The sequence below is a fragment of the Ostrea edulis genome, chromosome 5, assembly GCF_947568905.1.
Source record: "Ostrea edulis chromosome 5, xbOstEdul1.1, whole genome shotgun sequence".
NCBI lineage: Eukaryota > Metazoa > Mollusca > Bivalvia > Ostreida > Ostreidae > Ostrea > Ostrea edulis.
Window position 1 is genome coordinate 24,233,225 of NC_079168.1, and position 23,097 is coordinate 24,256,321.

Genomic DNA, 23,097 nt, shown 5'->3' on the forward strand with positions numbered 1-23,097 from the left:
TTTAGGAAGTACGAAGTGGGAGCACGGTGTTATAGCCTACTGACGCACTCAAGATGCTACGAGTTCAATAAAGAAATAATTTTATAATTCAATTTAAAGTTAGGAAATACAATATTCTATTATTTGTATAATTAAAGTTCAATTATTTTGTATCTTTATTTTTTGTTGTTGTAAATCTACCAGTTGGTAGAAGTTACATTGTTTCGTCGATATGTTGTTACAAGGTGAAGGTCAGTTGATCCGAGTGTGTATTGAATTTGAAGAGCAAAACAGAATGTATGCTATAGGCCTACCAGTGCTTATAGCTTCGATATATCCATTTTCTCGCAGTTTATCAAGGTCTCTGTCCATGCGATGTTTGAAAAGGTGACTGGGTGTGTTTTTAAAGGTAAATTTCTTGCTCCAACAAAAAAATTATCCACGTCTTTTTTCTCGTACCTTCCTTCGAAAAATTGAAAAATACTCAGTCTAAATCCTTTCTACCGACAACTAGTACACTCGAGCACGGTACAAAACATCTTAATGCATTATTATTTACAAGCTGTTAACGTGACAATTGGTTTTTTGTCGATTAAATCTAATCTGTTTATGAAATGACCCGAGGGCGCATATGACGTCACACAAAATGGCGCGTAAACTAGCGAAAGAAAATATGCATATCGCAAGATTTGAATTTCATCGCTTTCAAACTCGAAAACTACACAAAATATTTCATTTAAAACACATTTAAAGTAGTTTTAGGCATAAAAAGAGTTAATTTTGCTGAAAAAATGAAAAAGTTTAGAAACATGCGTTGTGTCCTTTAAGTGTTGAGAGGGTAAAAATGAAATGGTGGCCATTTAAGGAATGGCTAAAAAATAACCAACTTTATTTACTGTGGGATTTACACTATGTAAAGGTAAGAAATGCATGTTGCATTGTGATAGGGAGTTAATAGGATGTCTAAGGCGAAAGTTGAAGCGAGAAAGAAATTCAGTTTCATCCATTTTTAATCGCAACTAGTGGCCGAAGTTCAGGCAAGATTTCCCGAATCACTTTGTGTGGCACTGGTCTGAGATTCGAAAGAGGCGTCAGTCGAAATATCCGACGAATCTCGCTGAGATTAATATTAAGACTAACTCAGGGCCGTAAATTAACCTTCAATTTGGAGGAGGCAGGAAATTAGGCGGGGGTCTGGGGGCCCAGGCCCCCAGACGCTGAGCACATTTTGTGCACACTGAACACGTTTCGTGCAAAATCCTTGATTCTAGGGCCTTCTAACTCATTCTAAAAGAAAGATTTGGAATGCTTTTTAAGGGAGGTATCATGTTCTTAGTTATTGGAAACAACATAAATTCTAATGAACTTTAAATTTTAATTTTTTTTGGCTCAAAAGTTGGAGGAGGCAGCTGCCTCCTCCGCCTCCATGTAATTTACGGCCCTGTAACTACAGAGGGATTGTTTTGATATTAGATAATTTTGATATACTATATGACGTTCATTGTTTTCTTTTCATTGTAAGTTCGTCTTTTTATATCCACTAATAGTTTTGGGGGTCCTACTAAACAGAGTACTCTAGAGTACTATAGAGTACGCTAGTAAAATTTCATAATTTAATGCAATTTAATTGTTTATTTGTATGTATACCACTTAAATAAACATGATAATAAAATAATATTGCAAAATTTATCAAAAGTATTTGCTTTTTAGCGATATTTTGACCAGAAAACAACTGTTACATTAAAGTTATTGACGATTTATGGCATCACGATCCCGATTATTACTACTTTGTTTGGAGAAAGAATTAAGCGATGTGACATATTGCATCAGTAATTAATTTTACGTATGATTGATAGTTATTTAGAATTGAATAATTGCTGGCCTTTAAAAACACATCCAGTGTTGATTTAAAACCACAGCGACAATCACCAAAGAAATCATCTTCATAGATGTAATCATTTCATTTTTATGTTTTTCTAAATACCACTGAATGATTTATTTTAGTGGAATTCACTGTTCAGTTGACTAAAAAAGACTTAATACTTTAAAAATAAGATTAAGACATAATCTTGGGAAATTTAGTGTAATGCGCTGGTACTTTATATACATATGTAGTTAAATTTGATTGGGATCAAACGGTAAACTGTAATTCAAAATATTTTCTAAATATAATGAAAACAAACACAATATATTCCAGATATATATTTATAAGGTTAAACTAAAGTAAGAACACCTACAAACAGCAGTTAAATTGCATTAAATTATGAAATTTTACCAGCGTACTCTAAAGTACTCTAGCGTACTCTGTTTAGTAGGACCGATAGTTTTGTAGGCATTAATGAGCTTCCATACAGACCACAACACTCTAAGTATGGTGTTGTGGAGTTTGTTTCTCGCCTTCATGGTACTTCTGCTGTATGTATGGTGGAAGAAAACTTCCCGAGACCCGGCCTTACCCCCAGGGCCGCCCACTGTGCCCTTTCTGGGAAATATTCTGTCTATATCCCCTGACTCGATGCTGGAGAGTTTTCAGACTTACAGGAAGAAGTATGGAGATGTTTTCAGTCTGATTACTGGCACCAAAACAATGGTCATTGTGAATGGACTGGACACAATACGAGATATTTTCATCAAACATGGCGACATTGTTTCTGAAAGGCCGGATACTTTTCTAACTAAGGAAATATCCAAGTATAAAGGTAGGAGTAGTGGACATGTATGTTACGATGGCTTCAGTGGGACATATTTTCACAGGAATTATTTCGAGAATATATAATGAGTTTTTTTTTCTTCTCTCTTTGCATTGAAGTTGAAACATTATCACACTATTACGGTATTATCTTATGACACTAGCACATCGTGACCTACCTGAGAAACAGTAGAGTCGCCGTGTGATTTCTTACCAAGACGATAATCTAGACACAGGCTAATCTGATGAGCGAATTCTCCCCAACCGGTTAACACTGCATCATTAGTTTCCCCTCAAACATTTACCATACCATCAACCGATCATTTCTATGTTTATGTACTTCCAGGATTATTTCAATTATACTGGCGACTTGAAGTACGTTAGTACAGATTTTGAGCTCTTTAGTTGGTATATATCAGTGATTTTTTTTTTTGATTTTTTTTTTTTTATACATTTTTACAAGGTGTCCTGTGGCTTTCGAATTAGGAAAATTGTCGACATTTCATTCAAATTGGGAAAAATCAATTTTATCGTAAACAAGTTTCAAAATCATATCAAACATTATATTGCCTTTATATTACACATCTAATTTTCTTTAACCGTCTAAAATTTTCAACTATTCTATCCAAATCATCATTCCCATAACTCTTATGTATATAATTAACATCGAATGTTTATTTGTTTCAAATACGTTTTCCTTTCATAATTATATTATTAGAAAAAAAATGGAAGCTAAATTTGTGGCGGGGGGGGGGGGCAATTTTTAGAAGGAGAAAGGGCCGAAATTCGGACCCAAAATGGGACTTAAAAATCACTGTATATGGTTGTTTAACGTGCCACGTCTACTTTGACACTCCCTGACTGGTAGCGTTGCATCGATACGTGCCACGTCTACTTTGACACACCCTGACTGGTAGCGTTGCTTCAATACGTGCCACGCCTATTTTGACACACTATGACTGGTGGCGTTTGCTCAGTGGTCAAAGCCTTCACCTCATGGTCGTGGGTTCGATCCCTGCTTGTACTTTGGCCGAGTCAAACATAAAAACATAAGAAATCGAAATGTGCAGCGACTGTTCCATCGCCAGACGCTCAATATTTAGAAACGATAGTCACGAGTCATTAGAATGTGACCTAAGAGGGCGAGGTCACATGTTGTGATCGCAGTTTGCACAAAAAGAGCCATCAATCTACGTCATCCATTGCCACGCAGAGGTCGAAATTTGTCCCGCTATACCTAAAGCTGGTGACGTGTCAATATGAGCAGAGGATTCCCGAAGAGACGTAAAACAAACAAATATTAAGTATGGCATTCGCCGGAAACCCATTGGCCATTTCATGTCCCTCATTGGTCTCAAACCCATTGGCCTTTAAAAAGTCAATCTTGATCAAAAAAAAAAAAAAGACTAAAAAGTTTTTCGGTTAAAAAGATATGACACCATACAGACAGTTGCTTTTCAACAAAAAAATATCTATCTGCCTGGTCCCGAAAAATATATATCTGCCTGATCCCGAAAATATCTATCTGCCAGATCCCGAAAAGTATCGATATGCCTGGTCCTGAAAAAATATTTATTTGGCTGGTCCCGAAAAATATCTATCTGCCTGGTCTCGTAAAATATCTATATACCTACTTCCATGAGAAAATAGTACTCAGTTGCTTATAACGCTATACAATTTGTAATTTATTACACTGCCTAGAAAAATATAGTCGTAAAGATAGATGAACTAACAACTACATGTACTTACTAATTTCAGGAATCATCTCTGCTTCGGGGGAGTTTTGGAAAGAACATAGAACATTTTCTCTCAATGCCCTCAGGGAATTTGGATTTGGAAAACGAAATTTGGAATCGAAGATAATGGAAGAAGTGGTAGTTCTTGTTCAGGAACTTCAGTCAAAGAATGGACAACCGTTCAACATTAGAACGTTGCTGGCCGTCTGTGTATCAAATATAATGTGTTCTATCAACTTTGGTCAGAGATTTGAACATGACGACAAAAGCTTCGTTTCGCTAATCCAATTGATCAATGAAAATGTTAGCAATGGCAGCATCCTGTTTTTAGCAAATATCTTTCCATTCTTGAGGTATGTTCCTGGGGATCCTTTACGAATCAGGAAAGTGTTGAGCAATGCTGCTGTAATCGAAGAATATATCAATCAAACTGTCAAATACCACGAAGAAAGCTTTGATGAGAACAATATAAGGGATTTCATCGATGCTTATTTGAAGAAAATAAAATCCGAGGAAAGCAATACTCGGACAACTTTCAATGGTGAGTTTACATTATGCAAGTTAGATGGCATTTGATTGTCTTAGAAGAAAGAATTGGTGAAATGCTTTTGAATTTGATGCATATACTGTACTAATATTATTTACTTTTGAGTCTTAGAATATTCTGAACTTCAGCTTTCATTTAAAACAATATATCTAATTACATCCAACACCACTAATTCGGAAACGTTTCAGTTTGTCTTTGCTTTTATTTATGATTGTATGGAAGATGTGGTAGAGAAAAAAATTGTTTTATTTAAGCGGAACAGCTGGTGCTGATTGTGGGAGATCTCTTCGTCGCTGGAACAGAGACTACATCGACAGCACTACGGTGGTTTGCTGTGTTCATGATCAGAAATCCGGAAGTTCAGGAGAAGATGCGCAAAGAAATTAGTGACGTCATAGGAAATTCTAGGTATCCTAGTATGACCGATAAAATTAATCTACCATACACGGAGGCAGTTCTTCATGAAGTTCTCCGAATGGGGTGTATTGTGCCATTAGCTCTACCCCATGGATTGAACACCGACTTGAAATACAAGGATTTCATTATTCCGAAAGACGCTATTCTAATTCCAAATTTACATTCAATCCTCTTCGATCCAGATGTTTTTGTGGATCCAAAAGTCTTTCGACCAGAGAGATTTCTTGACGCTGATAGGAAGCTTGTAAATACTGAACAAGTCTTGACATTTTCCCTTGGTAAGGATTGCTTCATTTCAAATTTGTACGTGTGAAAAGTCACAGAAAATATAATGTTTTTATGCATCAAATAGTAACATATCTATACATTCACCCTTATTTGGTAGAAAATTACACACTGTGTCATATACGTTTTAATAATCTGTGAATCACCACAAAATTTTATAAAAACAAACAATTAAACAAAAGTCTAATCTAGATAATGGTAAATTCTGTTGTTTAGTTTCTATGGTAGAATGTGTACTTAAGTGTAACAATTGAATTACAGGTCGTCGTGTTTGCCTGGGTGAATCTCTGGCTAGGATGGAGCTATTCTTGTTTGCTACAACTTTAGTACAGCGATTTCAAATCCTACCCGCTGATCCCGCGCACCTGCCTCCGGTCAAAGGAGTCTTGGGAGTGAGTTACGCTCCGGAGGACTTCCTACTTAAGACATTGAATATCTAAAACGGGCATAGATAAAGCTGAAAAATAATGTAAACTACTGAAGTATATACCCCTCCTCTTTTTAACCGTTAACACAATGTCATACTTTAAAGGAAGACGTGTTCTTTATTCCAATCATGCATATATTTTGTATCGTTAATAGAACATATGTATTACTTTACCATGGTCAAACACCTATTCAAGTTTAAGGGAAGATTTTGCAACTTTTACATCTACCTTATACATATGCATGTTATATGTGATAAAAGTTGAATCTTTTAAAGGGACTGATTCACGATTTTCCCCAAAATTTTGTTTTCACTTTTAATGATCAAAATATATTGTCTAATGTGTTTAAAAGATTTTACATAAGAATTAAGGTTATACATCATCACAGAAGCTCAATTTAGAGAGTTTATTATTTGTTTTGTAAACAAATTTGCGGTATGTTATTGTTTACGAAATTTTCAAAAGAAATGGATATCGATCTAAGTTTATTATATCTTTCACATTTCAAGCATTCTTTGGGTAAAACGTGTCATCTAAAAGTTAAAATCTGTGACTATGCAAAACTAATATGCTTTATATTACAGAATTAACATCTTATGATAAATACTAACAATGTACAAGTAATTTCACTTCTATGATAATACCACATTGATTTGTGAGTGCCCACCGTTCTTAATTATAAGTATATCGTATCATTGCACACAAACGGGAGGTGAATGTGTTAAATCTTTTTGTCCACTTTTCAGTTCATGAGACAGATATGGGCAATCATTAGGCTGTACAAGTTATATGGGAAATATTAATGCTATTTACTGATATCAATGATAATGTATACGAGTAGTAAACGTCTTGTGACTTTTTTAATTTCATATCACTCGAAGACCTTTGAATATTACATAAGTTATGTGACGTATATTACATGTAAGTCATATGATTTCGTATATTACATATAAGTTTCATGTATGTGACGTTGTATATTATATACAGGTTATATGACTTTGTACATTACATGTGAGTGACTTTGTATATTACATATTAGTCACATGACTTTGTATATTACATGTAAGTTACGTACCTTTATAAATTATATATAAGTTACGTGACTTTGTATATTACTATGTCACATGACTTTGTATATTACATGTAAGTCACATGACTTTGTATATTACATACAAGTCACATTACTTTGTATATCACATATGTCACATGACTTTGTATATTACTGTAAGTCACATGGCTTTGTATATTACATGTAAGTCACATGACTTTGTATGTTACATATAAGTCACATTACTTTGTATATCACATATGTCACATGACTTTGTATATTACTGTAAGTCACATGGCTTTGTATATTACATGTTAGGTGATTTACATTCTGAAATGTAACCAATTTGATAATTTATACAGCTTTTTGTCTTAATATACATGATATCATTTGTTGTAAATCATATTGAAATAACGTAGAATATAATTCGTACATGACCATGTAGATAGGGCGTTTGTAATAATTTGTACAGCTTTTGGTATTGATATACATGATTATTTTGTTGTTGTACTAGTAAATCATATTGAAGTTAAGTACTTCGTTACTAGCTTGGAAATACGGATGTATATTCAATTGCTGGGATAAAACTTAGAAATTCATTTCAAAATTAAAAATTATCTCCTCATGCATAGCTCTGTCCTTGAACGAATTTGGCTCTAGTTTTCCTTTTAGCTCTTACAAGTTTATTGTTATTTCGAATTTCCAAAATTTCGGTTAGAGCATCACTGAAGAGACATTATTTGTCGAAATGCGCATCTGGTGCATCAAAATTGGTACCGTATAGGTTTTACATTGAAATGAATTCACTCAGAATATAATTCGTAAATGAGCATGTAAATACGGCATTCGTCTCAATTTGCTTGTCATCACAAGGTGTATCATTTTTTTCTTTACTTCTTTTAGGGATAGAAAATATAACTTCTTGAAAAAGTAATTGGTTTTGAGATAGATGTGAATGACGGATTTGATTTGTGTTATTTTTCACGGCTCAGGTTTTATGATAGAAGTGGTTGGTGGACTTGATTGCATGGTACTGTTGTTTTGAGATAGAAGTGGATGACATATTTGATTGGTGTTGTTTTGTACTGTGTTGGTCTTGTGAATGTTTAATTTATGGTTTCTGATCGGTCCCGCATCCTACGTCCACAAATTGTGCTCCTTTCTTAGCTGACCTGTTTCTATATTCTTGTGAGGCAGAATTTATTCAAAACCTTCTACACGAGAAGAAAAAATCTCTTGTTGTGTCCTTCAACTCGACATCTAGATATATTGGGGACGTTTTATCTATTAACTATAATCATTTTCATTCATATGTCGATTCGATATATAGCAGTGAACTCGAAATAAAAGACACAACAGAGTCCTCCACATCTGCTTCGCACTTAGATATTTTATTGAAAATAGATGTTAACGCAAACTAACAACTCAACTTTATGACAAACTGGATGATTTCAATTTTTCCATCGTCAAATTCCCATATTTACATCTATGTAGCAATATTCCAGCTGTATTTGGTGTTTATATCTCTCAACTGATTCGATACGGAAGAGCTTGTTCTGCGTATGATCAGTTTTTAAATCGAGGCAGGTTACTGACAAACAGGTTTGAACAGTCTCGTTTAAAGTCAACATTTCGCTAATTCTGTGGTCGTTATAAAGATCTAGTTTACCCATACAACCTGTCGTTGGGTCAGATGTCTGACGTGTTTCATACCGATTGTTACACCGTTCTTGGCACACTGATTTTGACTACGGATAACTCCGTTTACTGATCAAGATATAAGGCTCACGGCGGGTGTGACCGGTCGACAGGGGATGCTTACTCCTCCTAGGAACCTGATCCCACCTCTGGTGTGTCGAGGGGTCCGTGTTTGCCCAACTCTCTGTTTTGTACTCCTTTTTTTATGAAAAGGTAGTTAAAACGGCTATTGAGGGAAAATGTCGAGACCGGGACCGGCTTTTAGCATTGTTTTTATTTCTCGGTCCCAGCGGTGCCGGAGTTTTCACATATTATTTTACGAAAGAAGAAAATAACATGATCAATCAACTATCAGAATGCAGGCATGAGATGTCATACCTAAGTTAACGAGAAATGGGGCTCCAATATCCTGATGTATTCTGTTTTTATCGAATAAAAAAATCTGGGACCTGGACCGAAGACCGGGTTTTAGTCACGGGACCGAGACCGAAGACCGGGACCGAGACCGGGTTTTAGTCATTACCCGATTTGATGCCGAATATTGGATTAAAAATATCCGTGAAACCTTTCAACTATTGTGAGGTAGTGGTTCATATTTTCAAGCACTATAAAGCATATAGATTCTTGGTCAAATATTCTTTACCACATATCTATAGATGTTTGTCGTAAAACATTTCAACATAATCAACGGGGCGAACTGCAACAGACTTTATGTTGATATAGTGAAGATAACGAACAGTTATCAATATTATGACATTGGTCACTGTTCGTTGTCTTCACAGCTTTTGTTTTTAATTTCACAAATGTAAATAAGTTTATCATTTGAATATTTCTCAAATTAATGGTAAAAACTGTTAAAAATTCTTTCAGAATTTAACACTTCTTCGTTCTTAAAGAATCCATCATCAATGAGCTATTTATTCGTAAACTAAAATCGAGCGAATCACTGGGAACCAGACAAGTTCAATTTCCTAAATTCAGTTTACAGTATAGCTGTAGCTCATTACACTAACATTTTATTCAATGGCTCGTTAAAACACCTCTTATGAAGTATGATTTTTACCATCGAAAGAGTGATACAAGCTCTCAATTATTTTATATAATTTTTATGTGATTAATCCTGGAATGATAAAGTAATAAGAAGTCACTCCTAAATAATTAAAACTATTGGCAATTTCAATTGTTTCCATATCATAAAACCAGTTATCACGACGAGGTAGGTTTATACCTTTTCTAAATACAACAATTTTCGCAACATTGACCTCAATATTATATCTGTTACAATAAGCATGTAATTTATCTAATATACTTTGAAGACCTTTCTTTGACTCTTCCATTAAAAACGTGTCGTCAGCATACATCAGAAGAAACAATGCTAGATCTTTTAGTCGGGTTGGTTCACATATACTTGAAATAAGCTCACCTTAAAAATCATGGATGTAGAGAGAAAATAGGAAAGCAGACAATGCTTTCCCTTGCATTACATCATTTGTAGAGAAGAAGAAATCGGAAAAATCGGACTTAAACCTAACACGTGACTTGACGTCACAGTAAAGTTGTCGAATAACATTCACAAGTTTTCCTGTGACACACTAATTTGTAGAACAACTTGTTCTTATTAATTGTACCAAACCCTGGTTTAAAACCAAATTGTGTGTCAGACAAAATATCATTTCCTGAAGACCATTCCATCAATCTATTATTTAAACTAAAGAATGTGTTCTTTCTGGTGAATCACTGGGAACCAGCCAAGCTCACTTAAGAGAGTGTGTTCTTTCTAGTGAATCACTAGGTTGATCAGCTAAACGGAGTAATCGGTAGTCAAAAGAGCAAAGAAGTCTAAGAATTGGTGTGAAACTCATCATATAGCGTGTATTTGCAAATTAGATCATTATAATGACCATATAATTTGCGAAATCCTGACTTAAACGAGACTAGATCAACTTATTTGTCAGTAGCCTGCCACGATGTAGATTATGATGAATAAAATCTATACTATTTCCGGAAATCTAGAAAAAGAAAACGCACCGCTAATGCTTTTCGCTTGAAAAAAGCCATGGAGTTTCTCAGATTTTCCCCACCTGCATATGATCTTTTTCCAGGGTAAAATTAGATGCAGTGGGAACGACTTCCGACCTTGAATGAACTGAGAGTGGCTGAGGGTTGGGTCGCGGTTGGGCGGACTTCCGAGTGCTTTTGTCCATCGGCTGTGTTTTTTGTGTCTATGAAGTTGCTTACTTTCTAAAAGAACTAATTGGTGTACTCTTTTAATGTATACTTGAGTTTATCCAGAAGTGGGAACCACTTGACTACCAGGTGTGACTGCATACCATGATGTTTGACCTTGTATCATGGTGAAGCTTTCTTGTTTCTATACTGTTTACTGGCACACAGTGATTCATCTGTATGAATTGATTATTGGTGAAACGGTTTGAACACAACACTGATATTTCTTTTTCTAACATTGAAACCATCTTTCCGAAAACTTTGTACCAATATTGTCGTAATTTCCGATCCCTTTGGTACATATTAATTCTGTGTCCCTATACATGTATCTGAATACGGCACACTGAGGCAGTTCATACGATTACTGTGACAGAAGTTGTGTAAGTCGAGTGTAATTAGAGCCATGTTGAAGATAAGCCGACAAAACTCTAATTTTAAGAGCGAGCAGTTTTAATCGGCTGTGCACTTGTTCTCTGCACATAAAAATTGTATTTGTTTATCTAATGTTTGTTTTACGTTCCGTCTAGAATATTTCACTCACGTTTAGCCGTCAGCAACTGTAGATTAAAACTTATGCAACCGGTATGACGTTTTTAAAAGTAGGCTTATGCCTTACATAATAACCGTGTTTGTAAAAATATGGCGCCTATATCAATACATATATAGCATCTATTTAATATCATCATAAAATTTACAATGTTTATTTTCAAGACAATGAATATTGTAGTATGAACACAACACTTGATTCATATTAATTTTTTATACATATACATGTATATGTACAATGTTCTTGTTTCGTTTCAAGATGTGCATTAGTTTCCATGAATTTATAACTTGCTATGGTAATAAATTTACCGATAACAGACGAACATATTTGTGTTTTATTTACCACAGATTAAGATAGGGGTCATATCACGGTCACGTGTATAAGTATTTTATTTAGAGCGCCGGGCGGGCTTGCACGTTCAATTCTTATCTATGAATGAAAAGTACGATACAACATTACTGTTTTCAATCAATTTCATATGTTGCTCAACGTCTATCCTAAGTTAAGGTTTTTTTCTTAAAAGTTATTGTCTGTCAACTAAATAAAAATGGCTGACTTCATGCTGTTCGATTTTCGTCTTCCTTTAAAGTGCAGGGCCTTAATTGTGGGCATCATCGTCTTCGTCGAATATGTAAAGACAAAAGTAAAGTTCTCAAACTGTGACAGATGTAGATCTCACTTAACGCATTGCGTTTCCAGAAACACGTAATCTTCTGTTGACAAACAAAATAAAGAAAGGAACAAGTCCTATAAATGTGCAACAAAAGATGAAATATATGACGTCATGCTCTAAAATGCAAATGATGAAGTGGCAGATCTAATATTGAAGAAACTGTTCTGTACAATGTCCAGAATTAGAATTCATCAAATAAATAGAAGTATGACATAATTGTTTAAGAGTGTACAATATCTTTTTGCGTACCGTCAACATATTGAATTGATTGAACGTTGGACAGGGCCGTAAATTAACCTTCAATTTGGAGGAGGCAGGAAATTAGGCGGGGGTCTGGGGGCCGCCCAGGCCCCAGACGCTGAGCACATTTTGTGCACACTGAACACGTTTCGTGCAAAATCCTTGATTCTAGGGCCTTCTAAGATGTTACTTGACTAACTCATTCTAAAAGAAAGATTTGGAATGCTTTTTAAGGGAGGTATCATGTTCTTAGTTATTGGAAACAACATAAATTCTAATGAACTTTAAATTTTAATTTTTTTTGGCTCAAAAGTTGGAGGAGGCAGCTGCCTCCTCCGCCTCCATGTAATTTACGGCCCTGTTGGAGCAACTGAAGCTTCCAGGCCATCTTTTGATGGAATGAAATCTTGCAAAAAATTAGAAAAGGCCATCTTTTGATGGAATGAAATCTTGCAAATAATTAGAAGGAGTGGCTACAAGACTTTGAACTCTATCTTACGACCATAAGAATTGGACGAAAAAGCCGAGAAGGTGCAGATAGTTACTCTTTTGCACATGACCGGCATTGATTGATTGTACATGTATATTGTTTAACGTCCCTCTCACGAATTGTTCACTCATATGGAGAAATCACCACTGCCGATGAAGGGCTGCGAAATTTAGGCCTATGCTCGGCGCTTACAGCCTTTGAGCAGGGAATGATCTTTATCGTGCTACACCTGCTGTGACACGGGGCCTCGGTTTTTTGCGGTCTCATCCGAAGGACCGCCCCATTTAGTCGCCTCTTACGACAAACAAGGGGTACTGAGGACCTATTCTAACCCGAATCCTCACGATGCTGGCCGGCATTGAAGCACACCGTGTTTATAACAAGACAGATGTGTTAAAAACTAGGTTTAAAGAGTACCGTGAATGTCGTTAGAACTTTATATACATTAGACATGTATTTTCACACGTCATCAGGGACAGGATGAGACCACAGACAATTTCGTGACAGATTTGAGAAATAAAGCACAGCCTTGTGAATTCAAACAATTAGCTGGCGAATTAATCAGAGATTCACGTTTACTCAGAAAATCAAGATTTGAAATTGAAAAAAGCAATTGATGTGTGCAGGGCCGCGTTCAAGATTAGGGGCTAGGTATGGTGGCTGGTTTGTGCCATTTTGCAATGTGTTGTTTTTTCGTTATTTTGAGGCGAAAAGTACCTAATATTATAATTTTGTCGACTTTTCGTTATTTCGGGACGAAAAGTAGCTAAATATCGTTTTGTTGTTTTTTCGCCTCAAAATAACAAAAAGACGATAAAGTGTAAAATGGCACAAATCAGCCACCATACCTAGCCACTAGGCTAGCCGCTACGATCTTGAACGCAGACCAGGGCTCAAGCAATGACGTAAGTCGAATTGTGTTAGAAAATTCAACTCACAGAAGAACATAAAACATAAAAAACGAGGAGGGTTGTCGTAATTATGGAAGAAAACAAATAAAAAATAATAGGTGACTATCCCGCTTATGGCAAAATTTGTAATGGTTGCCAAAAGAAGAATCATTTTGCTAAATGTCGTTTGTCAAACAATTTAGCTCTGCAAAGAAGATTAACCGGATAGGAGTGTGGCTCGATGCAGATTCTGATCTATACTGAACTTTTCATTGGAACCGTACATTTTAACACGGTGGATCAAGATAAAAATGATTGGATTGAAACTTTGACAAATAATGACCATAATGTAGAATTTAAGCTGGATACAGGTTCCCATGCGAACATTATTCCAAAACACGTTTTCGATAAAGTTGGAATTAAATTATCAACAGCTCACAAACACAAAGGGAAGATTAGTCATGTATGGTGGAAACAAAATCTCACAGAATTGCACAATTCTAGAATGTCATGTGTGTGGCCGAAAATATGAGTTGCCATTTTTCATTGTCGATACAAATGCGCAGGCTATAATGGGCAAGAATGCGTGTACAGAAATTGAATCAATTGTACGTGTACACTCTGTGGAAAACGACAAAGGAGAATGTACTGAAAACGTATGAGGATGTTTTCAAAGGACTACGCGAACTTTCCGGGAAACACCACATCAACTTCGATGAAACTGTAACTTCAGGTCACACACCCACCGCGTAAAGTCCCTGCAGTGCTCCGTGACAAAGTAAAAAGTGAACTTGAGCAAATGGAAACGTTCGGAATTATCGCGAAACAAGATGACCCAACGGATGGGTGTGGTGATAGTGCGTAAACCGAACAAGATAGGACTTTGCATTGATCCAAAGGATCTGAATCGTGCAATTAAGATAGAACATAGTAAACGAAGTGATTGAAAAGCTTTTGTAAGCTATTTAAGTGTTTTTCAAGTTTGACGCGACTCACGGATTCTGGCATATCAAACTTTATGAACCCAGTTCGAAGTTGCTGACATTCAATATCCCATTTGCTCGGTATAGGTACTTGCGTTTGCCTTTGGGAAAAACTCTGCGCAGGAAGTGTTTTCTAAACGGGTTCAGGAGATGATTTCTGATTTGACGGGTGTAGAATGCATTGGTGATGACGTCCTAGTATGGGGAGAGACCACAGCGGAACATGATTTCCGTTTACAACAGATGTCACTACAACGTCGCGAAATTAACTTTAAGGTAAATAAAAGTAAAGTGGAGTTTCGTGTACCGGAAGTGAGGCATGTAGGACATTTTATTACGAACAATGGCATTAAAATATACTCCGAGAAAGTTCGTGCGACAGTAGATATGCAGCTGCCAAATGACGTATCAAGAGTTAAATGCAAGTTAGGTGTTGTTCCGAAATTCTTAAACTGTCTGACGTGACCGTTCCACTTCATAGAATTCTACAACAACACATCTGACGTAGAATGACTCTGGGATGCCCCTCAGCAGGAAAGTTAGTACATGTAAAGTTTCCAATACACTGGTATTTATAATTACCATGTACGCAATCCAGTAACGATTTCGGGAGACGCAAGCTCAATGGGACGTAGTACTTCTCCAAGATAGACATCCTGTAGCACAGTTCACGGGCCTTAACGGAGACACAGAAGCGGTATGCTCATTGCGGGCCTTAACGGAGACACAGAAGCGGTATGCTCATTGCGGGCCTTAACGGAGACACAGAAGCGGTATACTCAGATCGAGATACTAGATATTGTATACGGATGAGAGAAGCTTCATCACTACATTTACGGGCTAAGAGTGACCGTGGAAGCAGACCATAAACCCATTGTCTCGATCTACAAGAAACCACTGTAACATTCGACTCCTAAACTTTAACGAATGCTTATGAGGTTAAAAGGTTACAGAGCTACGATTAAGCTAGTGTACGTACCAGGTAAAGAGATGCATATCTCAGATGAGTTGGTCTTATTCGAAAACGACACCCGAGATGACGAGATAGACGTTGATTCGATTGAGGCTGATGAGACATTACAAACGCTGAAATATACCGTATTGGTTGGTTGGTCAGTTGAACGATCGAGTGTTCCGTTGATTGCACTATCTACCCTTCTGTGTTTAGTAAACCAAAAGTGATAAAAGAATTAAAAAGGTTACATGATGAATATATTTTGGTTCCAGCTAACAAAGCTTGTAACAACATTGTCTTTGTTTGTAAGGCTCATTATCACAACTGTATTTTAAACGAACTTGGCATTAACTCCACTTTTGGTAATCGTACTTATACTTCAACTGCCCTTTAAAAAAATTCTTCAAACCCATGCTTCAGTTTTAGGTACATTTGGTATCCCAGTCGGTGAGTTGAATGAATATGAGTTACCGTACCTATACTGGATTCCTAAACTACATAAAAACCCTTACAAAGATATATCGCTGGATCCAGTAAGTGCTCTACCTAGCCCCTATCTTTGCTCCTTACAAAATCATTAACAGCTGTGAAGGAGAAAATTCAAACTTAGGGTATGACTACATTTGCCAGAAGTGGTGTAAATCAAATGTGGATTCTTAAAAAACTCGAAATAAAAGACACCACAGAGTCGTCCACTTCTGCTTCGTACTTGGATATTTTATTGAATGTAGATATTAACGGCAAACTAACAACTCAACGTTATGACAAACGCGATGATGATTACTTCTACACATTTATGTAGCAATATTCCATTATCACCTGCATCTGGTGTTCATATCTCTCAACTGATTCGATACGCAAAAGTTTGTTCTGCCTATGGTCAGTTTTTAAATAGAGACAAGCTACTGACAAACAAGTTGATGGTACAGGTATTTCAACAGTCTTGTTTAATGTCAGCAATTCGCTAATTCTATGGTCGTTATAACGATCTAGTTTGCCAATACAACCAATCATTGGGTCAAATGCTGCCTGACGTGTTTCATATCGATTGTTAGACCGTTGGTGGCACACTGATTTTGACTACGAATAACTCCGTTTACCAGATCAAGATATAAGGCTCATGGCGGATGTGACCGGTCGACAGGGGATTCTTACTTTTCCTAGACACCTGATCCCACCTCTGGTGTGTCGAGTGGTCCGTGTTTGACCAACTATCTATTTTGTATTGCTTATGGGATTTATGAGATTGATTACTGTTCGTTATTTTCACCTTTCATTCAGTGGAATTACCGTTATGAAATAACGGTCATAGATGGACTGTTATACAAAGGTCAACGACTTATGGTACCGATCAGCTAACAAACAGAGATGCTGAATAAGCTACATGAAGCCCAAATGGGGATAGTGAAAACACAAACACGAGCACTAGAAATGCTAGTTTGGGTCAAAATAAATCAGGATATGAAAAACTTTATCGGACAATTCTCATTGTGCAACACGTATCGGGATTCTATCGGTAAGGAGACATTGACACAGCAAGAGATACATGTACCTTCGCGTGGTTCGGAATACCTTTTGTGTGTTTATTGCTATAATTCCAAATATCCGGAAATAGTCCGTGTGCCTACAACAACCAGCTAAGAAACAATCACTGCTTATAAATCTGTGTTTGGTCGTCATGGCATCCCGACAGAACTATTTACCGACAATGGACGACAGTTCTCAAGTTATGCATTCAAAAAGTTTGCGACCGATTGGTATTTTATTCACATCATCTCAAGTTTCAGATATCCGCAATCAAATGGACAGGCGGAGAGGTGTGTTCAGACGGTTAAGAACTTGCTCCGAAAAGATGATGAATCTGGAGGTGACATCTACACAAGTCTTATGAATTATCTCGCATCACCGATTGATGGAGTAGGACTTTCGCCATTTCAACCACTCATGAAGAGATAGTTGCGTACAAAGTTACCATTTACATTCGACATGTTAAATTCGAGAGTTGTAGAATCCTGTAATCCACAATTTGTCGCAAGCCAAGGCAAACAGAAACACTATTATGATCAACAATCTGCAACCTTGCACAACATTAACCGAGGTGTAATAATTCGTGTACAGAAAGATTCAAAACACTGGGAACCAGCCGTCATTGAGCAAACACTCTCTGACCGATATTATATTGTGCGCACGAGTGATAACAAACTGTATCGCAGAAACCGCAGACAACTACATGTACTTAAGATTGGTGAAACTACCGTCTGCTGATGCTGAAACAATGTTTGATATTCCACCGCAACTACCTTCCGACGAAAGCGACGTGCCGACCACTACACTGAAGACGCCTACACCAGATGAAATTTTGACCACTCTGTGTCAAGAACCTAGACCACTGCAAACAGTGAGACGACCGAAATATCTTGAGGGCTTAATTTGTGAATAAACTGTTAATTGGTTTATTCATGTTTCTCGTGAATAGACTTTAATACATGTTGAAGTTTTAGTCATCTTTTCAAGAATGGGAAAAGACTGTTAAAGGGGAGATGCAATGTTATCACATTTTAGTTTAGAATTATTGTAAATGATATAAGCAACGAGAAGTTTTGTATGTGTTGTAAGCGGCCTGTTTTATATTAGAAAAAATAACTGTAAAGTAAACTGTAAATTATTACGTGATAAAATCGACTTATTTTCTTCATAAACCAAAAATGAAAAAAAAAATTAATTAGTTATAAAATTAAACAGTTCATCCTTATCTGTGCCTTACATATTTCGCAGATAAGTTTTTCTTAAGTGCGTTAAATTTTTCCCGCTGTTATAGTTTTGTAGACTTTCATGGGTCTCCATACAGATAAGAACATGAGGTGAACTCTGATAAATATATAGGTACATTGTGTACATAGACACCTAGCTATTTCGGGTCACTCCATTTTGAGGTCAAGATAATCACTATCAGAAATCCCCGGATGACTACGTTGATTCTGTTCTGCGTGCACACACTTAATTAATTCGTGTAACGAGGTTTTAGCTCTGACAGGTGAGTCAATGTATGACACGTTCTGTAAATGTTTATAACATTCTGGTTTGTTTGAAACAGAAATGATTAGATCAATCGCAACTCTCATGAAATAGTGCAATGGTAGGAAAACATAGGGAGAATGGTGTTTTGACTGTAATTTTATAAACTCTTGTAAAAGGTCAAATTTAGGAGTTTGTACAGCTTTATTGCAGTAAGATGCATTTGTCAATGGTCTAAAATAGTTCATAGAATAAAGCAAAACACTGCTAGATTGTTTTAGAAAAAATGTCATGAGAAGATCTCGATTGATTGATTATACTCGTATATTGTTTGACGTCCCTCTCGAGGAGGATCTCGAATGCTATGTGACAGGCACGTATTTTCATCGAAAATCCAGGGTTATCAACGAAACTAAAAGAGCAATTGATTGATCTTGGACGAACTCCTTTATTTTGCAGATAAATTTCAAATTAGAAGTACTCATTTCCACGTTCTAAACCTAAATTACCATTGACATACATTTTTGTAGCTACTCCCCTAACACCGGATGTTGAGGGCGTGCTTATTGATGCGTTCCTGAGCATCACGATATATTTTTGTCAGTAATTACACTGATTCTAAAAATCTTACATTCAGATATAGTGATTTTTAAAATATATTTCTTATATTGACCCAATGAAATTAAGGACCGTACAACGTATTGTCCACCATCTGTATTCAAGGGGAAATAACTAGCGTTACATTGTGAAAATGTATTCAATTTAAAAATTCTATATTTCTTGCATACTTTTTTTTTTTTTTAGATGGAATAGCTAAGATAAGTATTATGGATCTGTGGACTGTGTTTCTCGCCTTCGTGGTAATTCTGTTGTATGTATGGTGGAAGAAAACTTCCCGGGACTCTGCCTTGCCCCCCGGACCACCCACTGTGCCTTTTCTGGGAAATCTACTTTCCATGGCTCCAGACTCGATGTTGGAGAATTTCCAGACTTACAGGAAAAAGTATGGAGATGTTTTCAGTCTGATTACTGGCACTAAAACAATGGTAATTGTGAATGGACTGGACACAATAAGAGATGTTTTTATCAAACATGCAGATATTGTTTCCGAAAGACCGGATTCTTATACAACCAAAGAGATATTCAAGTATAAAGGTACCATGACTGATTAGATTATCTTTTGATGGTTTTAGCAAGGCATATTTTCACAGGCACCGTTACTTAGAAAATATATCTCATTGCATTTAAGTTGAAACACTATTATCATCAATCGTATGCTATGTAATATGAGGCGATCTGCCTGAGAAACAATATCGAGAGTCGTGACAAACCAACCATTCGATCATTTACATGTTTATCTGTTTTACTCCACTTCAAATATTATTTCATGCATATCGTAGTGACAACTACGACTTGACTTACTTTGCCTTATTTCCTTCTCTCCCTGTGGAGAGTAGGGTCGTGAACAACTCCATTCTGTCCTTCGCTTTGCTATCCTGCTTGCCTCTGTCCAGGTCTTGAATCCAATTTCATTTATTTCTCTCTCTACTGCTCTTCTCCGTGTTTCTGTAGGTCTGCCTCTCTTGCGCTTTCCTTCAGGAGTCCATGTGAATGTTAATCTAGCGTGTTTGATCTTGTCCATTCTTAAAACGTGCCTACAACACTAATAACGGGCTCCATTCCTGCTCTTATCTTTAATGTCTCGTTTCGTACCTTTTGGGGCCAGTATATCCACAGGATCCTCCTTGGGATCTTGTGTAGGAAGGTATCCAGGACTTGCTCGTCACCCTTTGTCATTTTCCATGTTTCGCAGCTGTAGAATAGAATTAAGACCACATTGGAATTGAAATAATCCGAAAATATATATCTACCTGGTTCCATGAATAGTGAAAATATTATCATGATTACAACGCTATAAACTTTCAATCGTCTACCTAAAACAAATACTGTCGTAGCAATAGACGAACACCATTTGAAACTAAATGACTACTTACTAATATCGCATTCAAATTTCAGGAATCACCTTTACTTCAGGGGAATTTTGGAGAGAACACAGAACATTTTCTCTTCATGCACTCAGAGAGTTTGGATTTGGAAAACGAAGTTTGGAATCTAAGATAATGGAAGAAGTGGGTGTTCTTGTTCAGGAACTCCAGTCCCAGAATGGACGGCCGCTAAGTATTCGAACGTTGATGACTGTCTGTGTCTCAAATATAATGTGTTCTATCAACTTTGGTCAGAGATTTGAACATGACGACAAAAAATTCGTTTCGTTAATTCAATTGATGAATGAAAATGTCAGCAATGGAAGCGTAATGTTTTTAGCGAATATTTTTCCATTCTTGAGGCATGTGCCCGGAGATCCTTTAAAAATCAGCAAAGTGTTGCGCAATGCTGCTATAATCGAAGAATATATGAATGAAATTGTCAAAGACCACGAAGAAAGCTTTGATGAGAACAATATGAGGGATTTCATCGATGTTTATTTGAAGAAAATAAAATCTGAGGAAAGCAACCCCCACACAACTTTCAATAGTGAGTTTCAATCAGACGTTTGATTGTCCTTAAAGAAACAATGTAATGTTTGGAATTCGATATATATGCTATATTAATGTTATAAGATACAACTTGTCATTGGTTAAAATGCTGTCTGATTTGTTTCATACCAACTATTACACCGTTCATTACACACTGATTTTGACTACGAATTACTCCGTTTACCTGATCAAAGGCGTGACCGGTCGATAGGGTATGCTTACTCCTCCTGGACACTGATCCCTACATGGATATCCAGGAGTCCGTGTTTGTCCTACTCGTAATTTTGTATTTTTATAGGAGTTATGAGATTGATCATTATTCGTTATCTTCACCCTTTCTTTATGTACTTCTAATTCTAATATGTTTTACATGTACTGAAGTGTCCTTTTAAGACCATGCGTTTATCGTAGATAGAAAAGTTTAAATAGCATTATACAATGTGTGTCAAATAGATAAACAGTTGTTATATTCCAGCGAAACAACTGCTGTTGATTGTGGTTGATCTCTTCGTCGCTGGAACAGAGACTACATCAACAGCACTACGATGGTTTGCTGTGTTCATGATCAGAAATCCGGAAGTTCAGGAGAAGATGCGCAAAGAAATCAATGACGTCATAGGCGATTCTAGGTATCCTAGTATGAACGATAAAATTAATCTACCATATACGGAGGCAGTTCTTCATGAAGTTCTCCGAATGGGGTGTATTGTGCCATTAGCTCTACCCCATGGATTGAACACCGACTTGAAATACAGGGATTTCATTATTCCGAAAGACGTGTTCTTAATTCCAAATTTACATTCAGTCCTCTTAGACTCAGATGTTTTTGTGGATCCAAAAGTCTTTCGACCTGAGAGATTTCTTGACGCTGATGGGAAGCTTGTAAATACTGAACGAGTTTTGACATTTTCCCTCGGTAAGAATCGATTTATTTCCGATTTGTTAGTCTGATAATTCACAAGAAGTTCGAGTATGATATTTTTAACTACCAAACTGTAACATATCTATACATTCATCCTTATTCGACAGAAACTTTCCCACCGTGTCGTATACTTTTAGTATTCTGTGAATCGACACAAAATATGATAAAAACAAATAAACAATTAAACAAAAGTATAATCTAAATAATAGTAAATTCTGTTGTTTAGGTTTTATGGTATAATGTATCTTTACATATAACTGTAATAATTGAATTACAGGTCGTCGTGTTTGCCTGGGTGAATCTCTGGCTAGGATGGAGCTATTCTTGTTTGCTACAACTTTAGTACAGCGATTCCAAATCCTACCCGCTGATCCCGCGCACCTGCCGTCGTTAGAGGGGAATTTGGGAGTGAGTTACGCTCCAGAGGACTTCTTACTTAGGGCGCTTAGTATCTAAAACATGCATATTTTCTATCTATGATAAAGTAGTAAAATACGTGAATATCAATATTGTCATATTATTTCCAAAGCTGATATGTATAATACACTGAGTAGGTTTTTTGCTATATGCCTCTTCCGTTGTAACCTTTGATGTGTAATGTTATGTGTTAGGAAGGCATATGGCGTATTTCAGTTATGGGTATGCATTGTATCATGAGTATAACATATAAAGCACTCTATCATTGTCGGATACCTGTTTAAAGAGATTTAATATTCTCCAATCTGGGTTTTTAGAAGTTATCGATGTTGCATACTATTATATTACATAATAAGAATAAAACTGTTTCATTAT

General features: G+C 36.4%; 2 protein-coding genes across 2 annotated transcripts; both read left to right on the forward strand.

Annotated features, from left to right (window-relative positions):
- Window positions 1–2,306: 2,306 nt before the first annotated feature.
- On the forward strand, window positions 2,307–7,755 carry LOC125652691 (cytochrome P450 2C8-like). Its single transcript, XM_048882049.2, has 4 exons — window positions 2,307–2,678; window positions 4,427–4,945; window positions 5,206–5,646; window positions 5,915–7,755. Exons 1-4 carry the CDS (start codon window positions 2,318–2,320, stop codon window positions 6,091–6,093), a joined length of 1,500 nt encoding a protein of 499 aa, XP_048738006.2. The 5' UTR covers window positions 2,307–2,317; the 3' UTR covers window positions 6,094–7,755.
- A 10,997-nt stretch (window positions 7,756–18,752) lies between these two features.
- Window positions 18,753–23,097, forward strand: LOC125652693 (cytochrome P450 2B5-like). The gene is made up of 5 exons (XM_048882051.2): window positions 18,753–18,865; window positions 19,651–20,001; window positions 20,863–21,381; window positions 21,859–22,299; window positions 22,583–23,097. Exons 2-5 carry the CDS (start codon window positions 19,674–19,676, stop codon window positions 22,759–22,761), a joined length of 1,467 nt encoding a protein of 488 aa, XP_048738008.1. The 5' UTR covers window positions 18,753–18,865; window positions 19,651–19,673; the 3' UTR covers window positions 22,762–23,097.